The sequence below is a fragment of the Jaculus jaculus genome, chromosome 4 (assembly GCF_020740685.1).
Source record: "Jaculus jaculus isolate mJacJac1 chromosome 4, mJacJac1.mat.Y.cur, whole genome shotgun sequence".
Taxonomy (NCBI): domain Eukaryota; kingdom Metazoa; phylum Chordata; class Mammalia; order Rodentia; family Dipodidae; genus Jaculus; species Jaculus jaculus.
Genome location: NC_059105.1, coordinates 155,908,943 through 155,922,310, shown reverse-complemented (window position 1 = coordinate 155,922,310; position 13,368 = coordinate 155,908,943). Strand labels below are relative to the sequence as shown.

Below are 13,368 nucleotides of genomic sequence, written 5' to 3'. Positions count from 1 at the left end.
ACCCCCACAATGCACAACCCACAATCCCTAATGAGGAGGGTCCCTTTGGAGGGGGGAAGACAGGGAAGACACTAATGATGGTACCAACATGTGCTGTTTATACACTGAGTATGTATATAACCAATAAAAGAAAAATAAAATAAAATTTAAAAGAAAGAAAGAAAAGATGTCTTTATTCTGTATTCTCTCAATTTGTAATTTGATTATAGATTCTGGGTTAAAAGCTTTTGAAAATTTTCCTTTTTATTTTTGGCTTTTACTGTTGAAAACAGGCAGCTGAAATCAATATGATGTGATTTCTAATCCCATTCCTTTGGGTCCAAACTTTTCTCCCACTGGAAGATTTCAAGATCTTCCTTGTTTTTCCTGCCATGCTGAATGTTTATGATGATGTGTCATAGTGTGTGTGTGTTTCTCCAAGATAGGGTCTCTTTCTAGTCCAGGATGACCTGGAATTCGCTATGTAGTCTCAGGGTGGTCTCAAACTCACGAGTGCTGGGATTAAAAGTGTGTGCCACCATGCCTGGCTGTGTGTTGTTTTAATTCAGCATGCTAGTAGTTAGGATTAAGTGCTCTCAATATGGTAACACTTTTTCCAAACATTCATTCAGTCTCATGGTGGTCTGGAACTAATGGTGATCCTTCTACCTCAGCCTCCCAAGTGCTGGGATTAAACACATGCACCTCCACACCTGTGTACAAACAATAAACCATTAGATCCCAAACACTGGCTCTAACTTGTACACATTTCTGACTGGTATCCATCTGTCTGAGAGATTTTTATTTATTTATTTATTTGCAAGCAGAGGGAGGGAGGGAGAGAGAGAGAGAGAGAAAGAGAGAGAACGAACGAGCGTGCAAGAGCAAAAAGAGAATGAGAATGGCCATACCAAAGCCTGTAGCCGCTGGAAACAAAGCCCCCGAGTTGCTGGGCTCTGCAGGCAAGTGCCTTAAGTGCTGAGCCACCTCTCTAGCCCTGAAAAATTTTTTTAAAATAAAGGCAAGTACTAATAAAGCAATCATTTCAGTTTCTTACCTTCAGGCAAACGTACTAAGTGATTTCTTCTTACATTGAAGTCTCTCAAGGCTTCCAGATTACCAATTTGGGAAGGTATTGTTTGAATTTCATTGCAGCTCACATCCTATTTTAAAAGAGTACAGTGGAAAGAGTATTCTAATTACAAATTTGACTGCTTTAAACTATTTCCAAAATGAGATTAGCTATACCCTGTCCTTCTTAACATAAAAATATTATGATTTTGTGCCTAAGAACAATCACAGTTTATATTTTCATTAATTTTTTTTAATTATAAGGTTTTTGATTCATTCTGTATATCACAATTTAATTTGGTAGCTGGGCATGGTGACACATACTTTTAATCCCAGCACTCAGAAGGCAGAGATAACGGAATTGCCGTGAGTATGAGGCTACCCTGAGACTACATAATGAATGAATTCCATATCTGCTTGGGCTAGAGAGAGACCCTACCTCGAAAAAACAAAAAGAATACAATTTTATTTTTTTAAACATATTTATTAAAGAGCAAGAGAGGGGTGAAGAGGACACAGAATGGGTGCACCAGGATCTCTAGGCACTGCACATGAACTCCAGAGGCCTAGGTCCTTAGGCCTACAGCCCAAGAATAAAATTTTCTATATAATTAAAAAAGGGAGCCTAAGGACCCCAGTTCGAGGCTCGGTTCCCCAGGTCCCACGTTAGCCAGATGCACAAGGGGGCGCATGTGTCTGGAGTTCGTTTGCAGTGGCTGGAGGCCCTGGCGCGCCCATTCTCTCTCTCCCTCTATCTGTCTTTCTCTCTATGTCTGTCGCTCTCAAATAAATAAAGAATGAACAAAAAAAAAAAGGGGGGGTGCTGGAGAGATGGCTTAGCAGTTAAGGCACTTGCCTGTGAAGGTAAAGGACTCTGGTTCAGTTTTTCAGATCCCACATAAGCTAGATGCACAAGGTGGCACATGCATCTGGAGTTCCTTTGCAATGGCTGGAGGCCCTGGCGTACCCATTCTCTCTCTCTCCCTCTCTAATAAATAAATTAAAAAAATTTTTTTAAAAAAGAGGGCTGGACAGATGGCTTAGCGGTTAAAGTGCTTGCCTGTGAAGTCTAAGGACCCAGGTTCAATTCCCCAGTACCCACATAAGCCAGATGCACAAGGTAATACATGCATCCAGAGTTCATTTGCAGTGGCTGGAGGCCTAGCATACCCATTTTCTATCTGCCCTCTGCCTCTTCATTTCTCTTAAATAAATAAATAGGAAAAAAAAATTTTTTTGTTGTTTTTTCGAGGTAGGGCTTTGCTCTAGCTCAGGTTGACCTGGAATTCACTATGTATTCTTAGGGTGGTCTCAAACTCACAGCAATCCTACTACCTCTGCCTCCCAAGTACTGGGATTAAAGAAAGGCATGTGCCACCATGCCTAGCTAAATAAAATATTTTTAAAAATTTTTATTTTTATTTTGAGGGTCTCGCTCTAGCCCAGGCTAACCTGAAATTCCCTAAGTGGTCTCAGAGTGGCCTCGAACTCATGGCGATCCTACCTCTGCCTCCCAAGTGCTGGGATTAAAGGAGTGCACCACCACACCCAGCTAAATAAAAAATAATTTATTTATTTGAGAGAGGGAAAGAGGCAGGGCAAGAGAGAGAGAATGGTCGTGCCAGGCTTCCAGCCACAGCAAATGAACTCCAGATGCATATGCCACCTTATGTATCTGGCTTACATGGGTCCTGAGGAATCAAACTGAAGTCTTTTAGCTTTACAGGCAAGTGCCTTAACCACTAAACCCTCTCTCCAGCCCTAAATAAAATATTTTTAAAAGAAAAAAAACTACAATTTTCACTTTCCTACGTAGTTAATGACTGAAGTAGAACCAAAGACCAGACTTTAATTCCAATGCTCTAAGAATCACAGTTTAAAAGTATTATAGGAGCCGGGCGTGGTGGCATACGCCTTTAATCCCAGCACTCGGGAGGCAGAGGTAGGAGGATCACCATGAGTTCGAGGCCACCCTGAGACTACATAGTTAATTCCAGGTTAGCCTAGGCCAGAGTGAAACCCTACCTCGAAAAACCAAAAAAATTTTTAAAAAAAGTATTGTAGGGCTGGGGAAATGGTTAGTGGTTAAGGCATTTGCCTGATAAACCTAAGATCCCTGGTTTGATTCCCTAGGACCCAAGTAAGCCAGATGCACAAGGGATGTGTCTGGACTTCATTTCCAGTGGCTAGAGGCCCTGGCATACCCATTCTTTCTCTCTTTCTGCCTCTTCCCCTCTCGCTCTCTAAAATAAATAAATAAATAAATAAATGTATGTATGTATGTATGTATGTATGTATGTATGTATGTATGTATGTATAAAAGCTCCTCAATCTATTGGGGGACATCCACTAAAACTATCACACTACCCAAGCCCTTTATTACTGACTACATCCCCAGCCTTGAAAAAACAATTTAAAAAAAGAAAACAGCAGTGTAAACCAAGTCAAAGGGTATAAGAAAATTAAGTTTGAACTAAGAGGTTTCAGAAATTTAAAATGTATCTCTCAGGAAATATCAATATGAACAGCAAGTTACTTTCACTTAGAAATGAAAGGAGTGAGTACAGAGAAAGCAAGGATACTACAAAAAGCTCAGAAGAGGGGCTGGAGAGATGGGTTAGCAGTTAAGGCATTTGCCTGCAAAGCCAAAAGATCCCAGTTTTGACTCTCCAGGACCCATGTAAGCCAGATGCACAAGGGGGAGCATCCATCTAGGGTTTGTTTGCAGTGGCTGGAGGCCCTGGAGCACCTATTCTCTCCCTCTCTCTGCCTCTTTCTCTCTCAAATAAACAAATTATACACACATACATACACACACACACACACACACACACACACACACACACACATTTTTTTTTTAAGAAAAGGCTCAGAAGAAGGGCTGGTGAGATGGTTTGGCAGTTAAAGCACTACTTGCCTGCAAAACCTAAAAACTGGACTTCAGTTGCCCAGAACCCACATAAAGCCAGATGCACCAAGTAGCACTTGCATCTGGAGTCCATTTGCAGAAGCTGTCCTGGTGTACCCATTCTCTGTGTCTGCCCCTATTCTATCTTTCCTTACTTATAAATAAATAAAAATATGTATTTTAAAATTTTAAGAAGGGACCAGGCTTGGTGGCACACACTTTTAACCCCAGCAATTGTGAGGCAGAGGTAGGAGGATTATCATGAGTTCAAAGCCACCCTGAGAATACAGAGTGAATTCCAGGTCAGCCTGGGTTACAATGAGAAGAATGCCAAACAGTCTAATCCCTACATTTTAGATTTATTTTTTCTGTTAATTTTTGCTGATGTTGGATAATCTCCTGAATTACTCTCCACCTAATTTATTTTATAAATATTTATTTTTCTTTATTTATTTGAGAGAGAGAGATAGGTACAGAAATAGGCAGGGAGAGAGAGAGAGAGAGAGAGAGAGAGAGAGAGAGAGAGAGAGAGAGAACAGGTGCACCAGGGCCTCCAGCCCTGTAAACGAACTCCAGATGCATGTGCCCCCTTGTGCATCTGGCTTACGTGGGTTCTGGGGAATCAAACTGAGGTCCTTTGGCTTTGCAGGCAAGCGCCTTAACTGTTAAGCCATCTCTCCAGCCCCGCCAACTAATTTATTGAGACAAGATTTCATTTGAACCAGAGCTCCCTGGGCTAGTCTAGCCATCTTCACCCAGAGGTCCCTTGTTTCTGCATCCTTAGTGCTGAGGTTTACAGGCTGGCCACCACACCCACCCAGCGTTTACATGGGAGCTGGCAATATAAACGCGGGCCTCATACTCGTATGGCAAGTGCTTTACTGACTGAGTCATTTCCCCCATTCTATATAATAACCACATTTGTTAATAGACCGAGGTGGAACTATACTCCTAAATCTCCATGGACATAACTGTTTTTATCATTTTAGAAATATGAACCATGGGCTTTAGAGTTGAAAGTAGGCTGATTTCAAATCCTATTTGGGCAAATTATCTAATGTGAGTGCTAAATTCCTTGATTTAAAAATGAAGCTGGGGAGATTTTAAATAAAGACAATTTTAGTGCCCATATTAATGTGGTGATTGCAATGAAAAATGTCTTACTATTAAACTCAGAACATAAATACGCATGAGATGGTTTCTTAAAGAATGGTAGGTGAAATTCAAGTAATGTCTTAGAAAAATACATGGTAGTAGAGTTGGCTATGGATTCCAAACAGAGTATGTAAGGCACCCTCCTACCCCACCCCAAAGCCTGACCTCTGTAGTGCCTATTTTCCCATGGGAGCTAACTAAAAATTACAAAAGTGATAAATTAACAATTTCATTTAAAAAATCAAATGGATTATTAACTTATATCTTGAAAGGTTAATAATACAGAAATCACTTAATATTGGTTAGATAATAAACAATAATACTTTTCCATTTAGTGTGGGCTACTAGACTTATACTTTCAATTCATTCTCTACCCCCTTAGTTCCCCCCCCCCATACCTTCTTATTTCTATGTCAAAACAACACTGGAAAAAAAAAATAAAAACACATCTTAAGAACAGATATTTACCATTACAGAAAACCAAAGGTATACTGGATAATCAAAAAATATATATATATTTAGCTAGGCGCGCCTTTAATCCCAGCACTCGGGAAGCAGAGGTAGGAGGATTGCCATGAGTTCGAAGCCACCCTGAGACTACATAGTGAATTCCAGGTCAGCCTCGGCTAGCATGAAACCCAACCTAAAAAATAAATAAATAAATAGATAGATAAAATATGAACTTACAAGCTCTGTTAAATATCTGAGATGTCCAATTTCTTCCGGAAGTGAGACCAATTTGTTATTACTCGCAATTAAGACTTTTAATGGTAAGTTACACAAGTGTACTGGCAATGTTGATAGTTGGTTCCGACTAAATGGGCAAGTAGGAAAAAGATCAGTCAGAACACTGAAGAAAAAATTTCAATCTTTTATCATTTTAGACTTAAAAAAAAAATACACTCTTAAAAGGAGCAACCAGGATATTAGGTGAGGTCCAGCTTTCATTTAATTGGTTTTCAGCTGTTAAATAAACTTACCTTATTTTTTTAAATGTATAATTAGAGGATTTTAATATCTCCCCTATGTCATAAGGCTGATAAACAATGAAACTCCACCACAAAGAATGAAGTGCCAGAGCTGGAGACTAAGCTCTGTGGGAGAGGACTCATCCAGCAAGGACAAGCCGCTGAGCTCGATTGTTCACAATACTGATGAAATTTGGGGCTGGAGGGCTGGCTTAGTAGATAAGGCACTTACCTGCAAAGCCCAAGGACCCAGGATCAACTCCTCAGTACCCACATAAACCAGATGCACAAGGTGGCACATGTGTCTAGAGTTCATTTGCAGTGGCTACAGGCCCTGGTTCACCCATTCTCTCTCTCTCCAATTGCCTTTTTATCTCTATCTTTCTCCCAAATAAAAAAATAAAATATATTTTAAAAATATATACATTTTTCCAGGTGTGGTGGCGCACGCCTTTAATCCCAGCACTCAGGAGGCAGAGGTAGGAGGATTGCCATGAGTTTGAGGCCATCCTGAGACTCCATAGTGAATTTAGGTCAGCCTGGGCTATGGTGAGACCCTACCTCGAAAAACAAACAAACAAACAAAAAAAACTTAAGTAAAACTATTTTAGAAAGAGTATATTTTTCTTTCTTTTTTTTTAAATTTTTTTTTCAAATTTTTATTTATTTATTTGAGAGCGACAGACACAAAAAGACAGATAGAGGGAGAGAGAGAGAATGGGCGCACCAGGGCTACCAGCCTCTGCAAACGAACTCCAGACGCGTGCGCCCCCTTGTGCATCTGGCTAATGTGGGACCTGGGGAACCGAGCCTCGAACCGGGGTCCTTAGGCTTCACAGGCAAGCGCTTAACCGCTAAGCCATCTCTCCAGCCCTATTTTTCTTTCTTATGAGAAATTATAAAATCATTTATAATTTAATTCTTTCATTATGAAATTATAATCAAAACTGGGTGTGGTGGCACATGCCTTTAATCTCAGCACTGAGGAGGCAGAGGTAGAAAGATTGCTGTTGAGTTTGAGGCCACCCTAAAACAACATGGTGAATTCCAGGTCAGCCTGGGCTAGAGTGAGATCCTACCTCAAAACCAAACCAAAACAAAAAAATTATAACCAATATATATAAATGGTTCAAATACAGCACTATGGAAAACAAGTAACAGGTTGTTACTACATATATTACTACTAAGTTATAGGTACGGAATCTTTTTTTATTTATATAAAACTCAGAACTTAAGGTAAAACAATAAAATACATTTATTATTAGAATAAAGACAAATTAATACTTTATGTTGATCTAACCTCATAATATTTTTAGGACACAGTTTTTTCCCCATTTTTCAAGATCTTTTGCAGATTAATACAAATGATGAAGGTTTAAAACCTTATTTACAGTGCAGTAATTCTACTAGACACATATCTAAGGGAAAGAAAAAAATTCACATACAAATTCTCTACTAGTGTTGTTGTTGTTGTTATTATTATTTTTTCAGGTAGGGTCTCACTCTAGCCTAGGCTGAGCTGAAATTCACAATGGAGTCTCAGGGTAGCCTTGAACTCACAGCGATCCTCCTACCTCTGCCTCCTAAATGCAAGGGTTAAAGATGTGCACCACCACACCCAGCATACTAGTGTTATTATTATAATGGTAAAAAACTGGCCAAAAATAATTTTTCTATTTTTATTATTTATGTGTGTGTGATTGGGCATACACCTGCATGTGGGGGTCAGAAGACAACGTGGAACAGTTTCCTTCTCCTTCCACCCTTGCTGCTGCTGCTAGCAAGCTCCCAGATTTTCCTGCCTCTGCTCCCATTGCCGTAGGCATGGTGACATTACAGATGTATAAATCCTCTGAGTCTGGCTTGATGTGGGTGCTAAGGAATACTGAACCCAGATCAACAGGCTTGTTAAGTACCTTTAACCTCTGAACCAACTCCCACTAAGATGGCTGTTTTTGGGTTTTTTGAGGTAGGGTCTCACTCTAGCCCAGGCTGACCTGGAATTCACTCTATAGTTCCGAGTGCTGGGATTAAAGGCGTGCGCCACCATGCCCAGCTTACCGACTTCCATTTTTAAAAGTATATAAATTGGGAAACAAAATGGTTACTAGAAAAGTATTTCCTAGGACTATTTTATGGCAAGGGGAAAACATCTTTAATGTTTTAAAAATAATTTCATTTACTGTGGTGGCACACACTTCTGGTGAGTTGGAGGCCTCCTTGAAACTACACAGTGAATTCTGGGTCAGTCTGGGCTACAAAGCCATCTCTCCAGCCCAACTTTTATTCTATTTTGGTTGTTCAAGGTAGTGTCCCACTCTAGCTCAGGCTAAATGCTGGGATTAAAGGTATGCACCACCATGCCTGGCTCCCAACTTTGATTCTTTGTTTTTGAGACAACTTACTAGCCCAGGCTGACCTGGAACTCCCTCCTGTAGACTAGGATGGTTTTCGTTTTGCAAAGAGCCTCCTGCCACTGCTTCCTGAGTGCTGGGGTTACAGGTGTCAGGCAGACACAACTGGCTTGTTCCAATAAACTTCTAAGAATGCTCTCTGAAGGTAGGTTGAATAATGCATTTATATATTCAAAACTTAATATATAAAAATCCATGGCCATGAGAGCCAAATTGGCCCAGTGTGGTCGCACATGCCTTTAATCCCAGCACTTGGGAGGCAGAGGAGGATTGTTGTGAATTTGAGGCCACTCTGAGATTACATAGTGAATTCCAGGTAAGCCTGGGATAGAGCTAGAACCTACCTTGAAAAAAACAAATGAACAAACAAACAAAACACCCCATAAGAGCCAAATTAAGTAATTTCAGATCTAGTGTTGTTTCCCTGATACCTGGGCCTCACTCATACCAGGCAAGTGCTATACCAACGACGACATTTTTGTTTTGTTTTGCTTTGTTTGTTTTTTGATGTAGGGTCTCACCTAGCCCAGGCTGGCCTGAAATTCACTCTGTATTCTCAGGGTGCCCTCAAACTCACGGTACTCCTCCTACCTCAGCCTCCCGAGTGCTGGAATTAAAGGCATGAGCCACCATGCCCAGCTCTCGACTAAGGCATTTTTATTTGATGAAGCTAATTTGAAATGTAACTGGAAAATAACTACTACAAGGCTGCTGTAAGCCATTTAGGAAGGGTCTTTAGAATACAAAGTTAAAAGAGAAGCCAGGCATGAAGGTATACACGTTTTAACCTAGTACTCCAGAGGCAGAGGTAGGAGGATCACTGTGACTTTCAGGCCAGCCTGGGACTACAGAGTGAGTCCCAAGTCAACCTGGCCTAGAGTGAGACCATACCTCGAAAAAAATAAAATAAAAAAGTAAATAAAGAGAGGGCTAGGTGTGGTGGTGCATACCTTTAATCACAGCATTTGGTAGGCAGAGGTAGGGGGATTGCAGTGAGTCTGAGGCCACCCTGAGACTACATAGCGAATTTCAGGTCAGTCTGAGCTAGAGTGAGACCATATCTCAAAAAAACAAACAAAAAAAAAAAAGCAAAGAAACTGGAGGAATTATGAAATACTGTCCTATAACTAAAAACAAAACACAGAAATTGATGTGAATAAATACTGTAAATAACTATAAGCATTTTAGTGTAAGAAAGAGGAAATTAAAGACCGTATACAACCAAAAATGTTCTAAAAAGGAATAATATCCTTACCTAATATTCAAGAATGTTAGAGCTTGTAAGTTAAGAATTGCCTCTGGGATATACCGAATACAATTTTGATATAGGTTAAGATTTTCAAGAGAAACAAAGTGACATGCTTCTATAGGAATTTCTGAGAGGCGATTTCGTGACAGATCTGAAAGAAAAGATAATAAATTTTAAAATCAGACTTTGGAATACATTTTATTGAAATGTTAAAAATGTATCATAATCATTTGAATTCTCCAAAGTTCCTACTGTGGAACCTGATACAGCATCAGCATTCAAATACTTATCAATTGGCTAAGTAAATATTTTAACACAATCTCTACATTTGTTGCTGGGAAATGTTGATTCCTTTTGTATTTCCACATATTTTAAAAAAGTAAACCATTATTCTTTTTTATTTTTATTTTGTAACTAATTAACTTATTTATTTATTTATTTTAGTTCTTTGAGGTAGGGTTTCACTCTAGCTCAGGACAACCTGGAATTCACTATGTAGTCTCAGGGTGGCCTCGAACTCCTGGCGATCCTCCTATCTCTGTCTCCCCAAGTGCTGGAATTAAAGGCATGCACCACCACGCCTGTCTTCATTTTTTCAAAAAATACTTTATTTATTTGAGAGAGAGTAAGAAGTAGGGGTGGGGGATGAGAAGTGGAGCACCAGGGCCTCCAGATGCATGTGCCACCTTGTACATCTGGCTTTATGTGGGTACAGAGGAAGTGAACCTGGGTCCTTTGGCTTTTGCTGGAAAGCGCCTTAACTGCTAAGCCATCCTAATTTCTAAGCCATCCACCTAAAAATTACACCAAGGAGGCTATCACCAAATATCCTAGAAATAAAAAGACCCCTAAAAATTTACCTTCTCAAAGGCACAGACCACAATCTTGGGATTTTAGAACAGCAAGAACAAAGTAAAACTTAATCCCAAACCAGGAGCAGTGGCACGAGCCTTTAATCCGAGCACTCAGGAGGCAAACGTAGGAGGATCGCCAGGAGTTCGAGGCCACCCTAAGACTACACAATGAATTCCAAATCAGCCTGGATTAGTGTGAAACCCTACCTCGAAAAACAAAACAAAACAAAAACACACCAAAAACTTAATCACAGCACTCAGGAGGTAGAGGTAGGAAGATCACATGAGTTTGAGGCAACCATGAAAAAACTATACAATGAACTCTAGGTCAGCCTGGGCTAGAATAAGACCCTAAACAGGGGAAGAGGGGGTGTCCTATTCTTTACCTGACTAAGATAATCAGGGCCCTTTGTTAAAATAGTCACATGAAACTTCTTTGTTCCCAGAGGTCTCTGAGCTATAATACTGGGTTGGAGAGATGGCTTAGCAATTAAGCACTTGCCTATGAAGCCTAAGGATTCCAGTTCGAGGCTCAATTCTCCAGGACCCAAGTAAGCCACATGCACAAGGTAGTGCTTTCATCTGCAGTTCATTTGCAGTGGCGTGCCCATGCTCGCTTGCTCACTCTCTCTCTATCTCTGTCTGTCGCTCTCAAATAAATAAATAAAAATAAACAAACAAAAAATCTATTAAGATAGACTTAAAATCCATGCATATTCAACTACATGAGTTTATGATGATACTTTCCTAAAAAGATGACAAAAAACCAACTTATCATCTAAAATGGAATAACAAGGTGAAGAATCAAACATTAATTTTGCCTTTCCTACATGAAGACATCATTGATTTAACATGAGTATTATCTAATTTTTAGAGTTATAATGAAAAGCTCTGGTATGAAAACATTTTAGTTAGGAATAAATAAAAATGACAAGATATAACCACTTTGCAACCGAGAATAAGAGCATCAATGGTTAACTCTACAAAAAGACCATCAGAGCTGGGCATGGTGTCACATGCCTTTAATCCCACCACTCAGGAGGCAGAGAGAGGTAGGAGGATTGCCATGAGTCCAAGGCCAATCTGGGCTACAGTGAGACCACACCTCACAACTCCCCCCCAAAAAATGAATAAACAAATAAAGGCCATCAGAACCAGTTCAATACGGTGGCACATGCCTACAACCCCAGTACTCAGGATGCTGGGCAAGGAAGATTTTGAGTATGAGGCTAGCCTGGGCTACATTCTACAACTATCAAAATGACAGCAAATGAAGGGAGGAAAGGGAAGAAGGGGAGAAAAAAACAATGAAAAATTATATCTTCCGGGCTGGAGAGATGGCTTAGCGGTTAAGCGCTTGCCTGTGAAGCCTAAGGACCCCGGTTCGAGGCTCGGTTCCCCAGGTCCCACGTTAGCCAGATGCACAAGGGGGCGCACGCGTCTGGAGTTCGTTTGCAGAGGCTGGAAGCCCTGGTGCGCCCATTCTCTCTCTCTCCCTCTATCTGTCTTTCTCTCTGTGTCTGTCACTCTCAAATAAATAAATAAATAAATAAAAATTAAAAAAAAATTAAAAAAAAAAAAATTATATCTTCCCATCAAAATGAGAGAGACTGATTGAGATGGGGAGGGGATATGATGGAGAATTGAATTTCAAAGGGGAAAGTGAGGGGGAGGGAGGGTATTACCATGGGATACTTTTTATAATCATGGAAAATGTTAGTAAAAATTGAGGAAAAAAAAGAAAAATTATGTTTTCCACTAGAAGAACTAAAACATGAATGTGAGTCTAATGAAGCTTTTGAATCAGCTGCAAACTTTTAGGAAATGAAAGAACAAAGGCCAATGCTAATCATTATCCATCCTAATTAAATATGCATGAAATTCATTTGTCCATGGGGTTTTCTCTTTTCTATTGTCTGTCGGGGAGAGAGGCAGGCACAGGAGAGATCTTGACGTCCCTTTAGGAAACCACTGGTGAGAATCCTTCACTAACTTTAGCTACATGCAGAACTGAATTCCTCCATATCTACAACTGTGTATCTTTTTAAAAATAATTTTAATTTTAATTTATTTTTATTTTTTGGTTTTGAGGGAGGGTTTCACTCTAGCCCAGGATGATCTGGAATTCACTATGTAGTCTCAGGACCTTGAACTCTGGGAGATCCTTCTACCCCAGCCTCCCAAGAGCTAGGATTAAAGGCATGCACTACCATGCCAGGCTCTACATATTCTTTTTACAAAGGTAAATTTGGAATAAGAAAAGAAATAATTTTGTTCGTTTGATTTCAACATAGGGTTTTACCCTAGCTCAGACTGACCTGGAATTCACTATGTAGTATAAGGTTGGCCTTGAACTCACAGTAATCCTCCTGTCACTGTAACCTGAGTACTAGGATTAAAGATGTGCACCACCACACCTGCCAAGAAATGATTTTGGAAGAGGAAAAACTATAGCCTGGAATGGTGGCTCATCCATTTAATACCAGCACTCAGAAGGCTGAAGTGGGAAGCTAGCTCTGAGTTTGAAAAAGCCTGGGCTGCAGTGAGTTGAAAAAACAAAAGCAATGAAAGAATAAATTAAAAATATACCTAAGATTTAAGGGCTGGAGAGAGGGCTCAGCAGTTATGGTGCTTGACTACAAAGCCTAATGACCTGAGTTTGTTCCCCAAGAGCCCACATAAAGCCAGATGCACAAAGTGGTGCCAGCATCTGGAGACTGTTTGCAGAGGCAAAGGCCCTTGTGTGCCCATTCTCTCCCTTCTCTCTTTC

At 40.1% G+C, this 13,368-nt stretch overlaps 1 protein-coding gene across 5 annotated transcripts in view; it reads right to left on the bottom strand.

Annotated features, from left to right (window-relative positions):
* Lrch3 (leucine rich repeats and calponin homology domain containing 3) overlaps positions 1–13,368 on the bottom strand; it is a 118,930-nt gene that overhangs the window by 78,953 nt on the left and 26,609 nt on the right. For all 5 annotated transcript variants that reach the window (XM_045147420.1, XM_045147418.1, XM_045147421.1 and 2 more), the window contains exons 2-4: positions 9,751–9,895; positions 5,801–5,927; positions 1,037–1,142 (exon numbers count right to left, since the gene is read on the bottom strand). In XM_045147420.1, coding sequence (XP_045003355.1) covers positions 1,037–1,142; positions 5,801–5,927; positions 9,751–9,895 — 378 coding nt within the window. The remainder of the gene's footprint in view (positions 1–1,036; positions 1,143–5,800; positions 5,928–9,750; positions 9,896–13,368) is intronic.